This window comes from Phaseolus vulgaris, chromosome 11 (genome assembly GCF_000499845.2).
Source record: "Phaseolus vulgaris cultivar G19833 chromosome 11, P. vulgaris v2.0, whole genome shotgun sequence".
Lineage (NCBI taxonomy): Eukaryota > Viridiplantae > Streptophyta > Magnoliopsida > Fabales > Fabaceae > Phaseolus > Phaseolus vulgaris.
This window is the reverse complement of record NC_023749.2, coordinates 47,732,830-47,752,416: the sequence shown is the minus strand read 5'-3', so window position 1 is coordinate 47,752,416 and position 19,587 is coordinate 47,732,830. Positions and strand designations below refer to the sequence as shown.

Sequence of the window (19,587 nt, the reverse complement as noted above, 5' to 3'; positions counted from 1 at the left end):
AGAAAACAAAATCTAGAATTATCCGAACTCACACAAAGAATTTGTGTGTACAAGGACAGCGCCACCTAGGATACCAATATTCAACTCTGAATTCAGAGTCATAAAACGGCACCGTACACGCGGCCCAAAATAAATACGGTTCCATCATATAACAAAAAATATAAAAATAAATGAATATGGTTCCATTATTTTATTATATGATTGTAAATAAATATAAATCATAACATTCAACATTCACCAAATTAACGCAGCCAAAAAGTTGTAATTTTTTAAACATTGCAAATAATCACGTTTGCAAATTGCAATGCCAAGTCATTCCCTATTGGATTAGTTAATTCATGAGAATGCTTAACTTTAAATAAGTATTTTTGAAGTACTTTTTTAAATAATTACTTATACACACAATAGATAGAATTTAGCTATTTAAACAAAATACTAATTTTAAAATAAACAACCTTTGACATTTAAATATACACAAAACCATTATTATTATTATTTTCATTAATATAAAGTTATCACATGTGCCAAAAAAGGTCTATGTACAAGCAAAGACATTCACATGTATAATTAGTAAAAAAAATACCTACCTTAGACTTAATATATTTATAGTCTCTTAATAAATTTGTACTTAAAATTAATAAATCTAGATTAAGTTCTCCAATTATTTTCCATATTATTAGTTTTAAATATAATATCAAATACTAATTATAACTACATTAACAAATACTTAAACTTTTATTGTGATTGCCTTTCTCATTAAGATTGAAATAAAAAAAATGTATTTCTCCCACCAAAAAATTATTAAATAAAAAAAATTTTGCAAAAAATAATAATTAATTATTATAATAATTAAATTAGATAATATTTTATAAACTAAATAAATTATCGATATTTAAAATAATTTTTATAAAAATTTATAAACTATTTTTTACGTTAATATCAAATTATTATCAAAGTTTTAGCTATTAATTACTTTAAATTTTAAAATTGGATAGTTTAAATGTTGATAGTTAATTATATATAAATAAGTTAATTAGATATCAATTTAAAAATTAATTTATAATTTTTTATTAATAAAAAAAACTATTTCAATATTTATAATTTTTTAATTTATAAAATAATATCTAATTTAGTCAAAATAATAATTTATTACTTTTTTATTCTAAAATTATTTTTATTTAATAATTTTCTAGTAATATTTTATAAACATTAAAAAAAATATTTATAATTTAATGAAAAAACACACAAACATGAATACATAATGCATATGGCAATGATAAATTCTAAAGATATTTTTAGGGTAAAAACAAAAAAAATGGTACAGTACCATTATTTGCAAGTTGGGTGAAAAGAATGTGGCCAACTAAATTTTAATTATTGGTATTATAACATGGTGTTATGTTGACAATTGATGCTTCACGAGGCCATTTGGTGTGCCATGACAGAACCTGACGTAAGCTTTTGACATAGCTCAAGCTGAAAATTGAGGTCAGAGACGCCATTTTTGTCTCTCTTTTTTCACAAAAGTCTTATAAATATAAAGTAGGGTTCCAATTTTTCAACCCAACACTGCCGTTTCTCACCAAATACCATCGTTCTTATCATTCTGTGAGGTCGATTCCTCAAGTTTCAAACTACTACAAAACATTTTTTTAAAGATCGTTCTTCTGGGATAATCAGTTGTTCATATATCAGGATGTCACAAGGGTTTGCTTTTGCACTTGTTGCTGTGTTCTTCTGTCACTTCAGCTGCTTTCTTAGCTCTGCACAAGCTCAATCTGCAAACGCCACCACTGACCCTTCTGAAGGTAAGTGTTTTTCTTTTTCCCTTTCTGGAACAAGTTTCTTTCTTCTGCAGAACTTCATGCAAACAATCAATGGGTTTGGGTTTCTTGTTGGGAAATTTGAAAAAGAAAAACTTTTTACTTTGATTCAACCATGCTATATGATGTCAAAGGTTATCTTAAAAATCCCATCGACTACACTAGAATGAAAACCTTACTCTCGATAAACCGATTTTATAGAATTGATTTAGACTTAAAATACTTTTTTAATAGGTTAATCAATTTAAATTCTTCTTTTTAATAGCTTAATCAATTGATAAATTTAGTGTAAACATAACCATGCCATTGATATATATTTCTCTTCATATTTTCTTATTTTTCTGTTGTTTAGCTCCAATTCACTAAAAAAATAGAGAAGACATAGTTTTTCCTCTTTGACCTTTGATGAAACAGTAAAACTCATTTCACTAATTTCTGAATCTGAATATGTTAGAAACTAGTCTTAAACAAAGTTAAGTCCTTATCAAAGAAAACCTTTAAAAAAGGGTGAAAAGAGCATTTAGTGAATAATTTGTTTGGGTAAATTTTTGTTTGTTTTGTTTAATGAATAATCTGACAGAGAAAAATGAAATTATTGGTACAGTACTACAGACCAGAATGTTTGGCATATTCTGCAACACTCTGATATGTGATATTGGTATTTAATATTTAGATTATGATATTTTTAAATGTTATCCACAATAAATATTAATATTTATAATAAAAGAATTTAAAGAAAAAGAAAATAATTCTTAAATAAAAATAAAAATAAAATATAAAATGTTTTAAAATTTAAAAAAATATAAATTTTTATAAATAATTAAAATATTAATATTTATTGGTGCAACTTACAAATTGTAAGGTGGGGGCATGAGAATGGAATAAACAATTTTGTTAATATTTATATGTTTTTTATTATATTAACTTTTTAATTTGTAGTTGTACCTACCAAAAACCAGATATTATTCTCAATAAAATATATGTTTGACTTTTTGACTCTTCATTTTATAGTTCATACATTCTTATATGTAACAATCCTTCCACTTAATACAATAAAGTTATTAAATAAAAATAAAATTAATAAAAATCACTAAATTAACTAAATTATATATATTTTAAATATTAAAAAATTATTATTATATAAAATCATTTCTGTTCTTAATAAACTAAATTAATAACTAAAACTTGATAATTAATTAAATATCAATTATTATTTATTAATTATATTTAATTTGGTTAATATATTAGTTTATATTTAGTGATTTTGGTGTAGTATATTTTAATAGCTTTCTTTTTTTATTTTTCATATTTTTTATTAAGTTCGTATTATTATTATTATTACTATTATTATTTAAATTTTGACTTAATATACTAAATTCTCATAATATATCTTATTAAAATTGTTTCTAAAACTTCATCCTTAATTTTAAAGATACCATTTCATTTAATTATTTATACGTGATAAAAAAAATCTCATTTCACTAAAATATTAATAATAAATTAATTCTATGGTTAAACTGAGTGCATTTCCCTGAAAAAGTGAAGTTCTGAATGCAGCAAGAACTATAAATTCAATCTTCAGCAAATGGGGTAAATCCGCAGACACAAGTATATGGAATATAAGCGGTGAATTGTGCAGTGGAAGAGCCATTGATAGTACCTCCACCCCTGAATCTTACAACCCATTTATCAGATGTGATTGTTCCTTTGACGACGGAACTACTTGCCGCATCACAGCACTGTATCTCTCTCCCTCTCTCAACTTTACTTTTTCAGTTTTTCAGATAAAATTTCTGTGTTGATGTGTTGTACATTGAATTTGGAAGCTTACTATTGCTCTAAGCAATATAATTTTTACTTTTTTTGGGCTTTTATGCTTTGAATGGTACAGGAGGGTCTCTGCACTGAATGTGGTTGGTGAAATTCCAGAAGAGCTATGGACTCTCACCTATCTCAACAATTTGTATGTTTTCTTCCTCATGAACTTCGTTAGAATAAGTTCTGCACATGCTTTATTTTTATTACCAGAGGAAGCTCAGACACTCATTCATGTGGGTTCACATTTTGTTCCGTAATAAATGTTACTGCATTAATATTCGATAAAAAAAACAGTTATGATGAGAGTAAAATTGTAAAAAAAGGTTTGTATAAAAAACAATGATCAAAATTCGTATATTGATATAGATTACTCTAAACTTAATTTTTGGGCACTATCAATGAATCTGCCAACCAATTAAAAAAAAATTATTTATGATTTTTAGGGTAGTTATTATAAACAGTTAACAATCTATCATACATGTTAAAAGTTATGATTGAGTGAGAATGTAAAATTATTTTGATGCACTTTTAGCTTTTGATTTGTTATTCTCAAGCAAGAATTACATGCTTTTTTGCTGTACTAAGTTCCATCAATTGCAAGCAGAAATCTTGCGCAAAATTACTTGACGGGTTCTCTACCTGCAGCTATTGGAAATCTAACTCGTATGCAATACTTGTAAGACAATTCGACCCAATTTCAGTTCATAATATTCTATGAATTTAATGTTGTGACACATAAGTTCTAACAGATAAGTTTGCTCTTTGTTAGGAGCTTTGGAATCAATAATTTATCAGGGGAGCTTCCAAAGGAATTGGGAAATCTTACAGAGTTATTATCACTGTATGTTGTTTGCTTTGAACTTTTCTTCCTATGGTTATGAAATTGCCAATGGGTTGATTTTTCAGGATCAATTAGTCACCAAAAATATTTGGTGTCGGTTATGAGTCTTAAATTTGATAGAAAATGAAGTGGTATTTAAGCGATGGGGTTATCCCACATAATGAATTAGTATTTTTGGTTAAGTTGCCTCTTTGTGCCTAAGTCATAGTATTGTCTCTTGCAGTACGAGTGCATGTTTGGTTTCGTTTTGGATCAATTCAAATGCAGATCCATAATACACATCTAAGTTGAAACTATTTTGAATAACTTTCACATCTGAAACAAGAATCCGAGGCTCCAAAGGGAAAACCAAACACACAATGAGTCTTGGGTGCTAGTTAAAAGTTTAATTAATGGTGTGAAAGTGAGATGGACCCAAATGTAAGATGGAGGCCAATGCCTATTCCGGCCTTTAAATTAGAATGACATATACACATAGACAAAAGATATTCTGGTCTTGTGATTGATCTTATGATATGACAACTGGATTTTGTTTCCTGTAGTAATGAGTATGAAGTGTCTAATAGATAAGGGGTGATTATGAGACAATAAATGATAAATTTAATTAACCGAAAACATATATTGTACAAAAATTGAGTCATGAATTGATAGAAATCCACATGGAAAATTTTGGTTTGAGAATATTTTTTTCTTTAGACACACAATATTAGTTATGATGAGTACCTAAATGGATAAAAGGAAATTTAATGTTTTTCATAAGAATTTGCTCGCACAAAGCATAAACCAATATTGTTCTGTTGTGGATACATGATGGTGTGCATGACAAATTTCTCGTGATGGCACTAGTGAGATTTATTATTTGTTAAATTTGTAGGAGTTTTTCGTCAAATAAGTTCTCAGGATCTCTCCCATCTGAACTTGGGAAACTCACAAAGTTAACCCAGCTGTAAGTATTTCTGCAGTCTTAGGTTCTATTTGTATTATATTTTTTAATCAAGTTTGAGTCATATAAGGTTGCTATTTTACATATTTTTACACACATATCTATTGACTTTACTCCTTTATTGTTTCCTATGGTATACTAAAATATTACACCTAGCAAAATGTTTTCTTCTATTAGAAGTTTAGTGGCAAAAGTGAAATTTCTGCATGTTATATATATGCAGCCAGTTTAAATTTTGGAATGGTTGGGCACATGCCCCCAATGCATTCATCCTTGCATTTTGCATCTCAAATACTTTTAGTCCAACATTAGTAAATTCTTTCTATTTCTAATGGTAGTGAATCCTATCTCCACGTTGAAGTGATACCCCCCTATGTAATTTTCTATATCTTTGTGTAGAATATAGTCATGGAGATGGATGCATATATTACTACTCTTTCAAATATGGTTTGTGTCTACAAACAGCAACAATATCCTAGGGGAACTACGATACAGTATTTTGGTTACTAAACACATGTTACAAGCAATTATTTATTATTGTTCATAGTCATCAATTAGACTTGTCATAACTTCATAAGCATACATTGTAGTAAATAATGAGTTGGTCGGTTCTCAATAATGCAAGTATGTGGTCATTTTTCAAAATTACACTTTGTTACGCAGTTTCATACCTTTGTTGTGAGCACAAAGAGAATATTAATTTCACAATATTTCCTTGCAGTTACATTGATAGTTCAGGAATTAGTGGTCCAATTCCGTCCTCATTTGCGGACCTAAGGAGTTTGGAACGAGTGTAAGATACTCCCACTTAGATGTGCCTAAAGAAAGAAAACCTTGTACAACAATAAAGATTTTTCTTTTCATTTCAGATGGGCTTCAGACACGGAACTCAGGGGCAATATACCAGACTTCATAGGGAATTGGACTAGACTTCAAGTCTTGTAAGACAACATTACCAGTCAACTCTGTTTTCCTCCTTAATTGAATTACCTTGGTGGAATGGAACACTTTTTGATAAAATAAATTATATTGGGTGTGGAATTAAAATTTTCTTTTTATGGCTACTTTCGTTTTCTGTTCCAGAAGTGTGTACTAACAGTTTTTGTGAATTATTGTCTGTCTTGATGTTCTGTTACCAGGAAATTTTAATTTTCATGGTTACTTTCGTATTCTATTCCAAAAGTGTGTCCTCCTGACAGTTTTGGTGAATTATTGTATGTTTTGATAGGAGGTTTCAAGGCAATTCTTTTAATGGCTCAATACCCTCATCATTTTCCAACTTGACTTCTTTAACAGAATTGTGAGTACCAACTTGTTTCTTGTATGGGTATTATTGATTGATGAAACCTAATAATTATGTATGATATAAATGTAGGAGAATAAGTGGTTTATCTGATGGGAACTCCTCACTGGAATTTGTACGGAATTTGAAATCTTTGAATATCTTGTAAGCCCCAACTTTGCTAATCTTCGTAACTCACTCTGCTTTGCCGACTTAATTTTTTTACTTATTTGTTACAATTGTTGCAGAGAATTGAGGAATAACAATATTTCTGGTTCGATTCCCTCCTCCATTGGAGAGTTGCACAATTTGACCCAGCTGTGAGTATTACCTGTTTGTGTCAAACTATATTCAAATGAAATTATGTAAAAGGTGTTGACTAGAAAGAACCAAATTAGTTAATTCTTTGTGGCTATTCCACATATATCCAATCTGATTACTGACTGGTGGTTATACGAGGGATATCTTAAAATAAGTATTACTCAACATGTTCATTACTTACTTGTGTTCATTTAATTTTTTGTCTTAGTAATTTTCATTGTTGTATGGTAGAAAGATACCAGTTTCCTACTAATTTATCTTAGGGATAACATAATTGGACATTTTCTTTCCTTTATTTGAAAAGAGAAAACAAGTATCTTGTCTTATAGTTCTATCCTTTCCCAAATCAAGGAAATTATATATTTATGCTGGTTTTTACAGGGATTTAAGCTTCAATAACATCGAGGGACAAATTCCGGGATCAATTTTCAATTTGAGTTCGCTCTCTACCTTGTAATATTGCATTTCTTAGAAATTGCATATTCATTTGTTGATACGCTTTGTACATGGTTTAAAGGACGTTTTGGTTTTTTCATCAAATTGCAGGTTTCTTGGAAATAATAAGCTAAATGGCACCCTTCCAACGCAGAAAAGTTCATCATTTCAATTTATGTGAGTAAGATTGACTTATTTGAATTATGGAGGATGAAATTCATTACTTTAGGATTCAAAATACTAGGGCCAAATCCAAGGTGCCCCTAAACTATTGGTTGCATGTGCTTTGAACCTCATAACTATCGGTTGCATGTGCTTTGAACCTCATAACTATCGGTTGCATGTGCTTTGAACCTTATAACGATTCCTTAAACTCACCAAACTCCAGTTATTGACCAATAAGGTCTTTTTTTGCACATGCAATCCAGGATAATTTGGTGAATTCAAGAAGTTTAGTTGGTGATTTTTAAATCATCTTGCATTGTCGGCATATGACTCATAGTTGGATGGGCTTCCCAGTGTCCTGCCCAAATTTTTTAGCTATACACTTAGTTGCTATTTTAAATTTTCTAAAATTGCACCATCTGAATATAAAAGAGATTGATTGGAACTTTGTCCTACTAGTTTAAAGACTAAAATGAACAGAAAAAATGTATTATCATAATGAGAGGAAAGAGCGTATGCTTTCCCATGTTGTTACTTGTCAATTTTCTATTTGTATTTATTTTAAGTATGTGTCCACATGTCGTAGTTGTTTTAATACAACTTGGATGCTTTAAAATTGGTGTTATATGTGTTGTTGTTAGATAAGTATCTGTATTCCTTGGACATCATATGAAACTATAAGTATACATCGTGTAATTTTATTTATTTTTTAAATCGTTTGCTGATATGTGTGGGTAATCATATGTATTGGCTAAATGGTAGTATCTATCAAGTCTATAACGACTAAATACTAATGCTGAAAAAGAAAAGCCAATAACATCTATGTTGAAGTTTATTTGACTTTCTTCACTTTTCTTGCTCGTGGAATTGTTCAACATATAATTTTTTTAATGATGTTTGCAGTGGCTTTATTTGTTTATATGATGTTTTCTTGAGATGATTTACAATTTACATAATTTTTTGTTAGTGTTTTACTTTATCTTATCATACTTCATTCGTAATTTTTCCTATGGGTGTCATATCTGACACCTCTGTCCACACTTGTATGTATTTGTTTTACATTAATTTCTACAGGTTCAATCAATATTTAGTGTACTTGTAACACACATAGTTTGTCAACTCATATGAATGTTAGAGTTGGCCTATTTTGGCTACACCCTTTTCAATTGAAACCATCATTCCTCAAGTATTATCCTTGATTTGGTTTGACTTAACATGCTTGCAGAGACTTGTCATACAATGATCTATCAGGTAGCCTCCCCTCTTGGGTAAACGATGCAAATTTACAACTGTAAGTAGTGTGATTCTTTTTCTCTCCCTTACATATCAATTTGTTCGCAAGCTCCCAATAAAATGAGTCTAAGTTAGAAAGATAGAGAAGGAGTAGTTTTGGATTGGATGACATAATGGTCTACTAGGCTACTAAAGAGGAGAGGAGACTTAGTTAAGTAATTAAGAATTGTTAGAAAACAGACCAAGGAAGTTGAACATATCATTCTTGTTTCATTTTATTTATTGTATCACATATGAACATGGGTCCAAAGATAGAGGGATTTTTCAATAAACTATCATTCTCTTCCTACAATATGATCCACTTCTATTTCAATTTCAACAATATTGTTAGACTTTGGGATTATACGTATCCAATATTGTGAGAAGTGGATCATATTGTAGTATTATGAGATGTTACACATATCCAACATTCCAATCCTTTTATACGTCATATTTCCTATGATTTTGTTTGATATTATCTAGATCAATTTTGATTTTATTTGATAATTTAACATGCAACAAGTTTCTAGTGATTGAAGGAGCATGCAACAAGTTGTTAAGTTTAATAGTGATGTTTGAATTAGTAGGTGATAGAAATGAAGAGGAACCAACATAAAAAATACATAAACTTTATTGTTCCCTATGAAGATTTGATTCAGACCATCAAAATGGCTAAGTTGATTGATATTTTGTGGCTCACCGGTCACATGGAAACCAACACCTAAATCTGGAATCCAAGAGGTGTTGCCATTGCTTTGAGAGCTCAAGTTTTTTAACGTTGCACTTGGTTGAGTCGTTTCCTAGAATTAACTTCCCACGCATCATGTGTAGTATTAAAAATAAAGGAAAAGAAAAAAATAGGATAAATTCCCTTGTGTATATTGAACATATAAGGTTATGTTTTTATAGAGAAAAACATACAAAAAAAATATGGGCTAAGCCCATTACATAAATAGAAATATCTATAATATCTAACATGTAGGATAGACATAATCAAGTTTATAGTTCTCATTGGTGAAATAGCGCTTCAAAACCACCGGATTTACAACAAATCGTTGTAACTTGTGTGATTTGATCATTGGTTCTATATGCTGCTTCTAGTCATGATAGTTTGAATCATTGAACTTCTTAACCATGGACTTATAAATGATTGAGAGATTGAGGATTGAGATTTTGAAGCCATGAATGCAAAGATCGAAGGCTCAGAGTGGATGAAAACCTTAGAATGTTCGAAGAAGAAAAGGCTTCAAAAAAAGGGCTCTAGATGCCCTCTAAAATAAACCGACAAGAAAAATGTAACTAAATGAATGGAATTTTATTAGCTTGAATGTAAAGATGGTTACAAGAATAATGTTTATAGCTATCTATAGTAGAGAAGAAGGTTAGCCTTTGCTAACAGCTCTAAATATACTAATAGTCAAAAATACAATCTCAAACACTAAAATGATTAAATGAATAGCAAGAGTTAGCAAATGCAAGTTGAAAATTTACTTTAGTGACGAAATGTTTACTAAAGTGATCTACATTTGAAAGAAATTATAATAAATATAAATACAATTCAAGTTAATGACATAATTTTTTTTACTCATTTGATCTTCCTATGATTCATTATACTAAAATAATAAAATTGTTGATGTCTCCTCTCACCTTTAAATGTTCAACTATTTTTGTTCATACTTTAACATCATATATTGAAAACTTGCTTGATGATTATCTCTCTTTACATATATATGTGTGCACACTTGTGTGTTCTCTAAGAGTAACACTGAGAGAGTTACTCCTCATCATCATTTAGTGTTAATGAGTAACTAATTATAACTATTAGATTTCAAGAAAATAAAAGGTGATGATCTTGGAGTAACTTGACCCTTATTTATATATGTGTGTGTGAGAGAGGGAGTATGTATTCTGAAACTCATTGCAATAATTTTTGGGTTTGAGATGCAGGAATTTAGTTGTTAACAACTTGACAATAGATGATGATTCAGATACCAGGTGATTATTATACACTTTCTCTAATGATGATTGTTTTAATAGTTCTTTTAAAACATACTGCATATAACCTATTTTTGGCTATAATATGAATTATGATCTTGCTTGGATTCTGTTCCTCAGAGTCTAGTTTAGATTCATATGCTAGTTGCCTCCATTTGAAACATTTTCCTTTCCATATAAGTGTACTGTATCTTGCTTGCCATCAGCCGAAACGCATATCTTATTTAACAACTTCCAAAATTTTATTTCATTGTAGTTGATGTTTTCAGTACCCCGTTTATTTCTAATTCTCTAGCCCATGGTTACATATATTCTTCACTAATATCTTTTTGCCATGCTTATTTGATATGTTTATTAATTGCTTTATTAGCTACAAGTTAACTTGTGTAATGTGTATTTGATACAATGATTAATTGATTAATTTGATATTTTCATTAATTACTTTATGTACTTTTAATTTCCAAAGTAGATTGTCATCACTAGATGATAAAAGTGAAGAGCTATTTTACAAGAGTTTTCTATTTCGAACCTCCTTTACGATTTGGATAATCAGAACAAGGATTCAATCTTTAAGGTTTTTTTTTGTTACAGAATAATCTCTATGATTAAATATAAAGACCTTTTTTGACAAAACAGAATAATCTTTAAGGCTGTACTTTTTTTTTGTTTCATAGATCTACCAACTTAGGGATTTCTGCAAAAACTAATTCTCATTTGGTAACACTTAACCAAAAAATGGTTCAGTAAATTCAAAATTGTGACCACTCTTCAAAAGTTGTTAATACGTGCTTGGTTGATTTTCCTAAACTTCGGAGATATTTTCACAAGAATCACGAAGTTGTAGTTCTCATTTGTATTGGGGTATAAGTAAAAGCCTTAACATTTGTTAGAGATCCCACATCGAATAGAGATTAGAGCATTTTATAGTATATAAGTGGGTGCAAATCTCACCTTATAAGCCGGTTTTATGAGGTTGAGTTAGGTTTAAAATCCACTTCTTAATTAGCACTCGGATCTGTTTCTGATTTTGAAACAAATTTGCAACATCTGTAATATCTAGTTATATCTAATAATATCTAACAGCATTCAAATCTTAAGATCTGATTTCTATTTATATATGACTTGGAAAATTCATTTGTTGACCAATCTTTTATTTGGTAACTTTTCTTTTGCAGTGGCTTGCCAAATGGGCTCAACTGTCTCCAGAAAAATTTTCCTTGCAATCAAGGTGTTGGAAGATGTAAGTTTGACTTTAAGCTATTTTTTTTCATGTGTATGTAAGTCGTGCTAGGCACTAAAACTCATAAGAAAATATTTTCTAAAAAGAAATTGTTTACCATTATAGATATCTTAGAGGGCAAGCCTTTGGGCAATGGTAAAGTCCTTACCTCGCCCTTTTTACTATTAATTATATCATAATTATAAACCAAATTCTGAACTCAAATGAGGCAAATTTTGACGTTTCAGAGTTAATTGGCCATCACATGTATCTACTAATACTATGGCCTTTTCAGGAAACAAATACCCTTCAATCCAATTAATTATTTCTCATAAGATTCTCCTAGTTACTTAATTTAATACTGTAAATCAGATAAAATTGAAGGTATAAGTTTCCTTTACAAGGAAAAGTTAATACTTAACAACCAGAAGCTCCACTACTAGTAGAAAATTACAGTAAAAATTTAGTAAGGAGAAAAATAAATCAAAACTGAAACTAAATATAAGTTTGAATTCAAGGAAATCTACTTTCCAAAGAAAAATAAGTGCTAAAAAAATAGTAACACAATTACTGGAATGGAAGGTTAAATGAATACAGCCTCTGCCCTCTTGCCTTGAGCCACCTAACTATTATTGAAATATCTGTTCTGTTCTGTCTCTATTATTTTCCATCCCTTATTATTCACTTTTTTTTTCTCTTCTATCATTGCTTCATTCTCCTCTCTAATTCATTACTGTCCCTGTTCATTGTGTTACACTCTCCTGATGCTATTTTCTCCTCACATCTGGTAACATTTCCATTGAAAATCATCTTGTTTCCTTCAAGTTTTTACCTTCCCTAAATCTAACTATTTTGTCATTTCTATCCACAATATAAAAGTTTATGTTGCTTCTATCCATTGTCTTTACACATTATGGATTCTTCACTTGGCCAACCACCATTATTTAATTATTTTTGTTGGACTTGTTAGAATAACCTACCTTAAAATTTAAAAAATAAATTCTTAACCTTTGTTGGACTCGGATCTGTTTCTGATTTTTGAAACAATTTTGCAACATCTGGATTAATAGATTGACAAAGTGTTGGTTACTGGCTCAAAATGCTAGGAAACTTTCTGTTCTAATACTTTCAATGTGAAATCAGGATGACCTAAAGGATTACTAATGGGTATTGTTCACTCCAGTGTATAAGAATGTTGTCTGCAGTACTATTAAGGGACATGCAGGAATAATAATAGTTTATTTCAAATCAGTCCTTTATATCTATAACTAATTCAAAATCCCTGACTATTGGATTACTATGACTGAAGGATTTCCATGTCTTCTTTTTTCATTACATAGAAAAGAAATAGGATAAATTGTGTTTTAGGTCACTCAATATTTGGTTAATATTGGTTTTAGTCCTTACCATTTAAAAATGGTGGTTTAATCCTTTCATTTTCTAGCATATGGTGAATCTTGTCCTTGGTCAAATTAAAATGAATCACGGGATTAAAGATGAAATTCATCATATTTCATAAGTACAGGATTCAAAACTACTGTTTTCAAAATGTAGGAACTAAAGTCTGAAACCATTTTGACCGTATCTAAACGAACCTAAATCACACTTCACTCAGAGAAATATGGGGCTCTATCTGAAGTCAATCCTGTTATTTAATACTCCTTTTCACTCATTCATCAGTTTCTTATCTATGATTCTATGCAGATTCTGACTTTGCAATCAAGTGTGGCGGTTCCCAAATTACGTCCACAGAAGGAATAGTGTATGAAACGGAGAATGAGACACTTGGTCCTGCTACATACTTTGTTACTGATACAAGTAGATGGGCTGCTAGTAATGTTGGATTATTTACGAACAATAATAATCCAAAATTCACAAAATCTGTGACTAATCAATTCACTAACACTATGAATTCGGAGCTCTTCCAAACAGCACGACTCTCTCCTTCATCATTGAGATATTATGGCTTGGGGCTGGAAAATGGCTTTTACAACATCACCCTTCAATTTGCAGAAACAGCTATTGAGGATTCTACTACAAAATGGGAAAGTCTTGGGAGACGAGTCTTTGATATATATATTCAGGTACTTTTGTATTTACCAAAATACTTGAAAATCATAGATGATAGATAGTGCAACAATAATGACAATGAAGAACTTGTAGATCTACCCAGGGTGTTAAAGTATCATCTGCTTTTGTTCTCTTATTTATGGAAATTCGTACAACATATAACACATTTCCATAAACGAGGTATAAAAAGAAGATGATTTATATTTGATAGACTAAAACTAAATATTTTTTCAATTTCCAAGTACTAAAAGCATATTTAACTAATTTTATAATATTAATGTATTTGTACACGTTAGGAGAAATTTCCTAATAGACTAATAGCTAATTTTTTCGGAAGTGAATCCAACATCTCACATAAGACCAAGTGCTGGTGTCTTTGTGTAACTTATATTCTATTTGGTGTCCTAATCTGGTGAAGAGAAAACTCTTCATTAAGTATTTAAGATGCCATCACCTTGAAATTTCTACTAAATATTATAATGATTTAAGGTCATGTGTGCATTATTCTTAGCTTACATTGGCTGGATGAAAATTGGTTGGAAAGGATTTTTTTTTTCTTAATTATCCAATTAAATAGTATTCCATCTCGAGCGAGCATATTTCGTCTTTGTCCAAATGAAATTTGTAGAACCAAGTTATGTTTTATGTTAAATATTTTGAATCCATGTTGTGTCATTGGTTTGGGACAAAAAAACGATTGTTTGACCCTCTCTTTTCTTGCCTTTTATTCTACCTTCATTTTTCTTTACATTTGAATATTCTAGGGGAATCTTTTCTTGAAAGATTTCGACATACAAAAGGAAGCTGGGGGCATATCATTCAGAAGTGTCCAAAAGCAATTTAGGTTTGAAGTGTCTGAAAACTATCTTGACATCCATCTCTTTTGGGCAGGAAAAGGGACTTGTTGCATACCAAATCAAGGTACTTTTGGGCCCTTGATTCAAGCCATCCATGCTATCCCAGGTAAAACTATAAAAAAAAAATTGGCAATTCAGTTGTTTAATTACTAACCTTTCACAATGTATAATCTCTTGCAGTAAAATATTCAAAATTTGTTTATTTTTATTTTTATTTTGATAAAGTTGCCTGTATTGTACAGATTTTATACCTAGTGTCAGTAACGAACCTCCAAGCAATAAAACAAATAGAACTGGCCTAATTGTTGGAATTGTTGTTGGAGTTGGAGTTGTATGCTTCCTATCAGTTTTTGTGACTTTTTGTATCATTCGGAGAAGAAAACGTCAGCATGAGGATGAAGGTAAATACACATCAGAGTATTTGTATAGTAATGCTCTCGTGATATTTAAGCTGTAACAACTTCTAGGAGAAAAAATTAAGAAAAACTAAAATAAGTTTCTTCGTAAATTAAAATTAATTTATGCATAAGTTAATTTGTAGAAACTTTCATATAGCCTCTCTGAATTTTTATTTTTTAACTTATAAGTTAATTTTAACTTATTGAGAAACTTATTTTCTTGTTCTTCTTATTTTTCTCTTATAATTTTTTTTATAGAGAAGTTTATCCAATCAGATCCAATTTAGAGAAAGGATTTCTCTAAACATGAAAAGCAAGAAAGCATCATCCCAACTTTCATCAAAATAAGTCTCGGGTTCCCTAACTTTAACATTATTCATGTATGATTTTGCAGAGCTTTTAGGAATTGATACAAAGCCATACACTTTCAGTTATTCTGAGTTGAAGAATGCTACTAATGACTTCAATATCGAAAATAAGCTTGGAGAGGGAGGTTTTGGACCTGTTTATAAGGTAATATTCTGTCCCTTTAAGATAAAGGTTATGTTCTACTTAAAAAGTTATCATTATAAATACTGCTTCAAATAATACTCATGGCAACTGGTAGTCAATGTTGAGCCCACAATCATTCTAGAGGAGCTTAAACTCCTTTGATTATTTTATTTAACTAAAAAGCATTTAATTAATGTTTCCATAAACATTTCCTGCTTCCTAGTTACCTTAAGACTTTAGTGCTTGTTGTTGTAGATATCTTTGGATATGCCTTTGGCTTGTTTAATATAACTATTTTGTTGATAATTAAGTTTTAGTTCTCAAAAGACAAATGGAGACTTTGTTCTTCCCCTAGCCAAAGTATAACTTAGCCTCTACTAATAGTTATACTTATGATATGAAAGTAAATTTGTATCCTAATATTCATTTTTTTGGGAAAATATTAGAAGTAAAGGATAGTTTGTTACAAATTGAAAAAAATAAGTGATTCTAATGTAAAATATTTTGGTGATTATTTTTATAAAAAGCAAAAGCTAATTTATGTTTATTTGCATTCATAGAAACCACTTTTTTCTAAAAATAGTAGATGCTTTCATGGAAAGTTATTCAAAATAGCTTCCAATTTAATCAGATTTAGATTCTTTAAAGTATCTGATTACTTTTAAAAGCTGAAACAACTGCATAGTGATTTTTCTGAAAGAGAAAGTTGTACCAAACAGGTCCTGAATCCTTTCTCTAAGAGAATGTTATTTTTCTTTTTTGCTCTTGTAGGGGACACTTAATGATGGAAGGGTTATTGCTGTGAAACAACTGTCAGTAGCATCCCATCAAGGAAAGAGCCAGTTCATAACTGAGATTGCTACTATATCAGCTGTGCAACATCGTAATCTGGTGAAACTATATGGATGTTGTATTGAGGGAAACAAAAAGCTTCTGGTGTACGAGTATCTGGAGAATAAGAGTCTTGATCAAGGATTATTCAGTATGAACAAAATATATAAGTTTTGTCTATGTGCATCTAAACTTATGAATGCCTACTTGTTTTCTCATTTGCTTGTACACAAATGACTAAGGACAAACTTGGTTTGTTTGGGCAGGTAATTCTTTAACCCTCAATTGGTCCACACGCTATGATATCTGCTTGGGTGTTGCCAGAGGTTTAGCTTATTTACATGAAGAGTCTCGTCTCCGTATTGTACACCGTGATGTGAAGGCTAGCAATATTTTGCTTGACTATGAGCTTGTCCCCAAAATATCAGATTTTGGGTTGGCCAAATTGTACGATGATAAAAAGACCCACATAAGCACTCGTGTGGCTGGAACAATGTGAGTCATCAATACTTCGGGAATATGGCTACAAACTTCTCTTAGCAGAAAAAAAAAATGAAATTTTATCCATGAGTTAAAATTATAAGATAATTTGATACAACTCTCATAGTTTCTCTGAACTTTTACTTCTAAATTATACATAAGCCAATATGAATTTATGGAGAAGTCAATTTCATTTTTCTTGCATACTTGTTTAAGAGTCCTTATGGAGAAGTTCGTCCAAATAAAATCCTTTAAGTTTTTGTGGTTGGAATTCATTTTTGTCTTAAATAATTCTAAACTGTTGATATACTCAAATTCTTGTGATGAAGTGGATATCTTGCACCGGAGTATGCCATGCGTGGACACCTTACAGAGAAAGCAGATATATTTTCATTTGGTGTTGTTGCTCTAGAGTTAGTCAGTGGGAGACCAAATTCTGATTCAAGCTTGGAAGGAGAGAAGGTGTATCTTCTGGAATGGGTATGCATTCTGCCTCTGTTTTCTATATTGGTTAATGTTAATATCTGTGGTGTTTATCTTAATTATACCTATATTTTCTGCGAAGCATTACAATCCAAAGGTTAATACCTTTTCATCTCGATTTTGGTATTGCAACCGAGTTCAAATCTAATCTCATTAACTGTTAAACAAGTAAAATGCCATTTGGTTTACAGGGTAACTTTTTTAAAAAATTGATATTTCATTTAATAGGACAACAAACGAATCTCACATGATTACGAACATGGTAGTTGAATCGTGAGTCCTATGTGAATCGGAGAGCTTTCAAATCATGAATCAAATTAAACACTTGTAAACATACATCTTTATCTTTTTAATGTCAGTTTACTTGAAAAACATATGTTTTCAATTTATATGGGTTGATTTGTCATGGGAAAGTTAACAATTGCTTTTGCTTTCTAATTATCAAGACAAATATCCAACTACCATAATATGAAGTCATTTTCTTCTGAACATTTGTAGGAAATGTTGTATGTTGATAGTAGTTGACTCATGTTAAAGCTTAGTAAAATGAATTGAGGATTCCCTCCTCTTTGACACCAACAATTGTGCACTGAACATTCAAAGACATGTTTGTCATTTAACCTTTTTGTCATTGGTTTTCTGTTTCTTAGGCTTGGCAGCTTTATGAAAACAACCTCTTAATGGATCTGGTGGACCCTAGAATATCAGAATTCAATGAGGAAGAAGTAAAACGTGTTGTGGGAATAGCACTTCTGTGCACTCAGACATCACCATCATTAAGACCATCAATGTCCCGTGTGGTGGGAATGCTTTCAGGAGATATTGAAGTGAACAGTGTCACTACAAAGCCTGGATACCTTACTGACTGGAAATTTGATGATGTGACCAGCTTCATGACTGAGAATGCAATTGAAGGATTGAATACAAGTCACCAGTATTCATCAGGAAGTACCAGCATTGTGGGTGGTACAGACTTTACACCATTAAGTGTTTCAAAACTGAACCTTAATGATGGTCTTAGTGAGGGTAGGTAAGAATTGGTGTACTCATTACTGTTCAGATCAAGTGTAGAACAATTATCATGTCACTGCTCCAAAACTTGTTTTCTTTTTCTCTTGTTTTGCATTTTCTTTAGCCATTTGTTTTATTGTGTAGTTAATGTAAATAGCCCCCTAAGTTTCAAGAGAATGTACAACAATGTGTCGCTAATAGGCCTCAACCAGGAAAGTTTATAGGGGATTTTTTTGTATAAACACTATTTTCTTTGTTGTGATTTTTGTTTTGAACTACCCTTTTCTACAAATGAAGTCATGGAATAAATTATTTGTTGTAATTGATAGCTGTTTGGAATTTAGAGTGTGAGATGTATTCAATCCATTCAGGAGATCAACCTTTAAAAGTGTTAAAATTTTAATGATTTTGGAAACTAAATTCCTTAAGTCTTAAAATTGTAACATCAAATTCTAGAATTGAAACGAAAGGAAGAACAAGCACCACAACTTGAAACCAGAAATTAAACATTAGAAACTTGATTAAATGTTTAGTTTCCTTAAAAAAGGTGTTTTTAATTTTAGTTCCTATTATTTTATTTTGTTTGATTTTGTCCCTTTTAACTTTCTTTTGTTGTTAGTCTCTCGAGTTAACTTTCCTCATTAAACTTAATAATAATAATATAATATAATAATAATAATAATAATAATATAACAATAATAATACAATAATAATAGTGCCATAATAACATTATCACATGTCAACAAAATAGTGAACAAGAAAATGATTATTACAAGAAAATCATTAAATAACAATTAAATTTAGAAAAAAAAATAACTAGTCAATATATTGATTAATTAGATATTATTTTA

General features: G+C 30.2%; 1 protein-coding gene across 3 annotated transcripts; it reads left to right on the top strand.

Moving 5' to 3' along the window:
- Positions 1-1,418: 1,418 nt before the first annotated feature.
- On the top strand, positions 1,419-19,058 carry LOC137810679 (probable LRR receptor-like serine/threonine-protein kinase At1g56140). 3 transcript variants are annotated; one of them, XM_068612085.1, is made up of 25 exons: positions 1,419-1,488; positions 1,696-1,808; positions 3,381-3,564; positions 3,715-3,786; positions 4,246-4,317; positions 4,411-4,482; positions 5,357-5,428; positions 6,147-6,218; positions 6,295-6,366; positions 6,654-6,725; positions 6,801-6,872; positions 6,956-7,027; positions 7,410-7,481; positions 7,575-7,640; positions 8,854-8,919; positions 10,848-10,895; positions 12,071-12,135; positions 13,819-14,198; positions 14,949-15,147; positions 15,284-15,442; positions 15,834-15,952; positions 16,703-16,913; positions 17,029-17,257; positions 17,572-17,722; positions 18,376-19,058. In XM_068612085.1, exons 2-25 carry the CDS (start codon positions 1,697-1,699, stop codon positions 18,757-18,759), a joined length of 3,093 nt encoding a protein of 1,030 aa, XP_068468186.1. In that variant the 5' UTR covers positions 1,419-1,488; position 1,696; the 3' UTR covers positions 18,760-19,058. The 3 variants fall into 3 exon arrangements, with proteins under 3 accessions (XP_068468186.1, XP_068468178.1, XP_068468170.1); XM_068612077.1 differs by having other exon boundaries at positions 1,419-1,613; XM_068612069.1 differs by lacking the exon at positions 1,419-1,488 and having other exon boundaries at positions 1,564-1,808.
- Positions 19,059-19,587: the final 529 nt, after the last annotated feature.

Excerpts from the sequence above, each read along its gene's own strand:
- LOC137810679 (XM_068612085.1), top strand. The coding sequence starts at position 1,697 with ATGTCACAAGGGTTTGCTTTTGCACTTGTTGCTGTGTTCTTCTGTCAC. Across the intron at positions 5,429-6,146 it reads CTCACAAAGTTAACCCAGCT|TTACATTGATAGTTCAGGAA; the intron begins GTAAGTATTTCT and ends ATTTCCTTGCAG. Across the intron at positions 17,258-17,571 it reads ACTCGTGTGGCTGGAACAAT|TGGATATCTTGCACCGGAGT; the intron begins GTGAGTCATCAA and ends CTTGTGATGAAG.